This window comes from Macaca mulatta, chromosome 9 (assembly GCF_049350105.2).
Source record: "Macaca mulatta isolate MMU2019108-1 chromosome 9, T2T-MMU8v2.0, whole genome shotgun sequence".
NCBI lineage: Eukaryota > Metazoa > Chordata > Mammalia > Primates > Cercopithecidae > Macaca > Macaca mulatta.
Genome location: NC_133414.1, coordinates 116,281,687 through 116,287,248, shown reverse-complemented (window position 1 = coordinate 116,287,248; position 5,562 = coordinate 116,281,687). Strand labels below are relative to the sequence as shown.

Sequence of the window (5,562 nt, the reverse complement as noted above, 5' to 3'; positions counted from 1 at the left end):
GAGTGCTAAACTAGTAGGGAATGGCTTTTGAAAAAGCTAAGTAAAGCTGTTTTAACACTTAAAAGGACCCAAAAGCAGAAATCCAGAAAGCCCTTAAGAATGACTAGCAACTAAAACCAGGAAGCCACTGATCCACAAAATTCTATCACCTCTGCCTTTCTCCGTAAGCACACTCACTGCCCTTAAGCATGTCAGCTCTGCTCCTTCCAGGTGTATATACAACAGCTGCAGTCACAAAAAGAGATGGGCTTTCTTTTCCTGAGCTAAATTCCAAATTTTCAGGGACTGGCCCAGCTTGGGTCCTATCTCCATACATGGCCAAAATGATAGGTACAATTGTATAACTTGGCAGCAGAAACCCAACCCCTGTGGAGGTGGGTTTATAAACAAAATAAACAATCTAAATTTAATCTATTTCACAGATGAAGCTAGAAAAGCAAACAAATGTAAAGAACCTTATATACCATGATACCTTGATGTGGGCGGGAGATAAGGAAATGTAGTTTTATAACAAATAGATGGTTTAGCCAGGCGCAGTGGCTCACGCCTGTAATCCCAGTACTTCGGGAGGCCGAGGCGGGTGGATCACCCGTGGTCAGGAGTTCAAGACCAGCCTAACCAACACGGGGAAACCCCGTCTCTACTAAAAATACAAAATTAGCCAGGGTGGTGGCACATGCCTGTAATCCCAGCTACTCGGGAGGCTGAGGCATGAGAATCGCTTGAACCCCAGAGGTGGAGGTTGCAGTGAGCTGAGATTGTGCCATTGCACTGTAGCCTGGGTAACAGGAGCAAAACTCTGTCTCAAAAAAAAAAAAAGAACAAATAGATGGTTATTTCACTAAATCATGAGTATGAGAAACAAATTTGAAGAGACAGGGAAGAATATAGTTTTGGACATATGAGTTTAATTACCTGCTAAATTATCAGATGGAAATATGTGGTAAATGGATGGAAACAAGGTGCATAAACTTAGGAGGCAGAAATTTTTAAACTTTAGGTTTAGACATTTACCAGAGTGGACAATGTTTAACATTTAAAATAAAACTTTTTGCCACAAAAAACAAATGTATTAAAACTAGTTTCCAGAACTGCCCAAATGACATTTTAAACATGATTTAAATGTCAAGTTTTCTTTGGCAAGTCTATCCAAAATACTAATTTTCCTTTTAGAAGTTAGTTTATAATTTATATATTAGAGTGCCCTTAATTGATGTTCATCGGGATACATTCCTCTGAGCCCTAATGGTTTTGGGAAGCCTAGGCGGGTGGATCACCTGAGGCCAGAGTTCGAGACCAGCCTGGCCAACATGGTGAAACCCAGTCTCTACTAAAAATGCAAAAATTAGCCCGGCGTGGTAGCAGGTGCCTGTAATCTCAGCTACTCTGGAGGCTGAGGCAGGAGAACTGCTAGAACCTGGGACGTGGAGGTTGCAGTGAGTTGAGATCACGCCATCGCACTCCAGCCTGGGTGACAAGAGCGAGACTCAGTCTCCAAAAAAAAAAAAAAAGTGTCTAAATATCTTTTAATTAAGTTGTCATTCTCAAAGATATTCTGGAGCAAAAATCAGGAATTAAACATCTATAAATTCTTCTTCACTTCTGTTATAGTGCAGCAATTTATCATCTAACCCATAGTGGTCTATCAATTGAGTAAGGCTCAGTTTCTTGTTCTCTTCAGACACAGCTGACTGCAACTCATAAAGCAACAGCTGGCTACAACTTCTCCACTTCTTTATTAACAACTGTAACTGAGACAGATCATTCTGAAACAGAAAAAAAAAAAAACCATGTATGTATGTCAATAACTAGTCATGCTAGTTCAACTTAATTAAAGTTGTTAAATTAGTGGATGTGCAGGTTTAAAGGCTAACATACACTGGGATGAATGGGACTTCTATCTAGGAAAAAGTAGGATGGTCATATGTAGAATGGTTACAATGTCATTCAACTTGAGTTCAATGGCTATTTTGTTGGCTCACGCTCTGGACCATCCTTATGATAAGGGAAAAATCAAATCATTAAATTGGGCCAAAACTATGTCAAGAAGCAGTAATACAGGGAAAAATCTACTCTATTACAACTGTACCTTTTTAAAAATGACACTATACTGTACTTTGCACTAAATTTTGCTATGAACCTAAAACTGCTCTTTAAAATTACAAAATTCTAGTTAAAAATATTTTTTTAGGCTAGGCATGGTGGCTCACACCTGTGATCCCAGTACTTTGGAAGGCCAAGGTGGGAAGACTGCTTGAGCCTAGGAGTTCAAGACTAGACTGTGCAAAATAACAAGACTATCTCTACAAAAAAATAATTTAAAAAAATTAGCCAGGTGTGATGGCACATGCCTGTAGTCCCAGTTACTAGGGAGGCTGAGGTGGGAGGATCACTTGAGCCCAGGAGTTCAAGGCTGCAATAAGTTAGGACTGTACCACTGTACTCCAGGCTGGGTAACAGAGACCATGTCTCTAAAAAGAGAATGAATAAATAAAATACACTTTTTACTCCTAAATTTTAAAATACATTCAATACTCCTAAATTTTATTTTTAAAAAACCCTAAAATTTCACGAGAACAAATGAGATATGCTATCTCATCATTTATTCCACATAGTTGGGGGAAAATGAGCTATTGCATATATATGAATTTTCCAGGTAATAAAGGTTATCTCCTTCCATGTACTCAAGTTCTATTTAATTCAACCTATATGAGTTGAAATCTAAAATCTAATATATATTTGTTTTTTTCTCAAATAATATGGCTGAATCACATTAATTATTTGGGGGAGACACAAGATCATAAATAAAATACCTTTTATTGTACTCTACAGCCCATTTTTAGTTTTACTAATTGACTGTCAGCTTTCACTTCTGTTCCCGTCGTACTTGCATCTAACATTTAATACTTCTAATATTGCTGTGGGCTAGAAACTAGAAAGAAAAGTTTAACTGCATATTAAATAAGAGCTGAGATTCTTAAAAAGTTTTACCTGGTGTTTAAGGGCCTTTTCTACTCTAAATCTGGAGTTGAATTAAAGTTGTTGGAAGCCAGGTTTCTGAATATTTGGCTTATTGCTTATTATGATAAAAAAACAAACACACACCTTATTTTCTATTTTTGAAATTACTTTCCTGCAATTTATGTAAAAATAAAAATGATACAATGGTCCCGAAATTCTTCTCACCTTTGATCTATACATTTTGACTAGTTTTAGCCTCCGAAGAAGGTCTTCTTTCTCCTGAACCTGCTTCACCAATTTGGCTTTTTCATCGTTTAATCTTTGTTTAGGAAGATTCTCATTCATGAACTCATTTTGGAGAGCACTGCATGATCCAGAATGAAGTGACTGAGATTCACAGACACTGAGATTCTTCAAAGTATTTTTCAAATTTGTATTTTCTTCAAATTCACTATCTATGTGTTTAAAACTTTCTTGAAATTCCAAACAGTTTTCCTCTGTGGAAGATGCTGGTTTGTCTGAAAAGGTCTGATCATTTTCTTCACTCTCTACTTTAAGACGTTTCACCACATTGTAACAGGAATTAAATGAAGATCTTGTTTTCCTTAATCTTTCTCTAAGTGTTGCACTCATAGGCTATAAAGAGCATAAAACATTAAAAATGTGAATCAAGAAAAACATTCTTGATGTCAATAAATCACCAGAAATAAAGGCCTTACATTTCTGTGCTAGACACCACTAGATGGCTTTCTGTCTCCACATCTAAAGAAGGCATCACAAAATGTCTTTAATTTCTGGAAGCTCCATTTGTTCTATTTCCTTTTTACTTCAGCAAGATCAACACCTTTCTAAAAGTGTTGAAAGGTTTATCCCAGTAATCAAGGAACATTTGTTCAGTAACAAGCACATGCCTGACGGTACTCCAGGTGCTTCAGAATTACAGAGTAAGGAAAAGACCTAGACCCTGCCACTAAAGACCTTCACAATATTGCACAGATTCTAACTTTCTCCATTAATCTGAAACTAACTGAAATGAATTGATTCAAGAGGAAAATATGGAAAGGGGCTGGTGGGTGTCATATATGTGACCTTAGAAGAAAAACATAAAATTGTTTAATAAAATGTCTACTTATTTATGCTACACATTATGTTAATTAACAACCTTCAGTAGAATTTAAACCACCACTGCCACAATACTTAGAAACACACAATGGATCCACTGGAAGGACAAAGATTTTCATACTTGTTTTCGTGAACTATTTGTATAGGGAGATGATGGATTCGCAGAGGCCTGAGGAGTGCTAGGTAAAACCACAGCTGAGTCTGACGAACTTTCCATCTTGAAAGTGAAATCTTGGTTTTTCTCTAAAAAAGAAAAATTATTAAATGAGAATCAAATTAGCCACACCTCTCCATAGTCGATTTTTATCAAAGAATATATTTTATTGGTGTACAAAGCATCCACAAGTAAGCCAGATATTTCTTCTAATTTCACTTTGTAATTCATTATTGCTCTTTTTGCAGTTTTCCATTTACCTTCCCACAAAGGGACCACTAAGATTTTCATGACACATCAACCAGCTAGTATCTCATAGTCACAACTCTCCTTGTTTTCTTTTCATCCACCAAAATATATTCAAATTCTGCCTTGGAAGAAGGGAATAACAGCTTTAATCAGGAATTCTTTATGATGACAGCTTCATAATTCAAGAAGATATAGCCGAAACTTTGACTCAAAAACAATAGGACCTGAATGTCACCCATCCTGAACTCTACAAGCTGTGACTAGAACCCGTTACCCTGCCGGCCCGAGGCATAAGAAACACAGCGGAGATGCATTTACGCCCTTTTAGTTTAAGCAGCGAATAGGCACTGAAAAGGAGAGTGGACTGAAATTGCTTTCTCCGACAAAGGCATCAACTTTTGAGAGGCAAACCAGGGGCGGGAGTAGTCCCCTCCTTCCCCCCATTGCAGAAAGCCCACTAGATCCCCGAAGACCCCATGGATGAGGTGAGGTTGAGTTCCCCAGACCCGGAAAAGGAGCTCAACTCGACTCCACAGCACACTCCCGGGGAAGCCCAGGTCTCAGGTAACCCCCTTCCCCTCAGCTGAGTACCTCCCTCCGCCATTCCCAGCGAGAGCAAAAAGCGCGCGCAGCTGCGGCCGTAAATCGATCCTGTGGCAGGGGCGGGGCCGTGCGGCTGGCGTAGAAGACGCGCAATTGGCCAGACTGACTAACGCGCGAGACGCCGCTTCACTCAGCGACTCAGAGCGGCGGGACTGCGCGCGCGCCTCCGCCAGCCGGCGGTTGGGGCGGGGCTTGGCCACACGATAGGCGGCCTAAACGCGTGATTGGCAGAATTAACCGGTGCGCGCGGCTCTCCCTGCCCAGCGCCCGAGGGCAGCGGGAGTGCGCGCGCGCGGCTGTGATCCGCAGCAGGTCTTCGGGGCGGGGGAAGCTGAGCTTTGGAACGACCAACCGATCCTGAGGGGGGCGCGCTTCCGTTGGCGGCTTCTCTTGTCTTATTTTCAACCGCCTTCCCTTCAGGCTTCCTTGTTTTTGTGCGTCTGTGAAGTGCGCCTGAAAGTGCCTCCCCCTGC

The 5,562-nt window shown here is 40.4% G+C and overlaps 1 protein-coding gene across 2 annotated transcripts; it reads right to left on the bottom strand.

Moving 5' to 3' along the window:
• Nucleotides 1-888: 888 nt before the first annotated feature.
• On the bottom strand, nt 889-5,150 carry SFR1 (SWI5 dependent homologous recombination repair protein 1). 2 transcript variants are annotated; one of them, XM_077947471.1, is made up of 4 exons: nt 4,993-5,150; nt 4,205-4,326; nt 3,187-3,597; nt 889-1,766 (listed from the first exon to the last, which is right to left on the bottom strand). In XM_077947471.1, exons 2-4 carry the CDS (start codon nt 4,298-4,300, stop codon nt 1,575-1,577), a joined length of 699 nt encoding a protein of 232 aa, XP_077803597.1. In that variant the 5' UTR covers nt 4,301-4,326; nt 4,993-5,150; the 3' UTR covers nt 889-1,574. The 2 variants fall into 2 exon arrangements, with proteins under 2 accessions (XP_077803597.1, XP_001114219.3); XM_001114219.5 differs by having other exon boundaries at nt 5,078-5,150.
• Between the last annotated feature and the right edge of the window lie 412 nt (nt 5,151-5,562).

What these genes read in the sequence shown, in the direction of transcription:
- SFR1 (XM_001114219.5), bottom strand. An exon ending in CAAATAGTTCACGAAAACAA is followed by an intron (nt 3,598 to 4,204) that starts GTATGAAAATCT and finishes TGCTCTTTATAG; the next exon opens with CCTATGAGTGCAACACTTAG. An exon ending in TCAAAATGTATAGATCAAAG is followed by an intron (nt 1,767 to 3,186) that starts GTGAGAAGAATT and finishes TTTCTGTTTCAG; the next exon opens with AATGATCTGTCTCAGTTACA.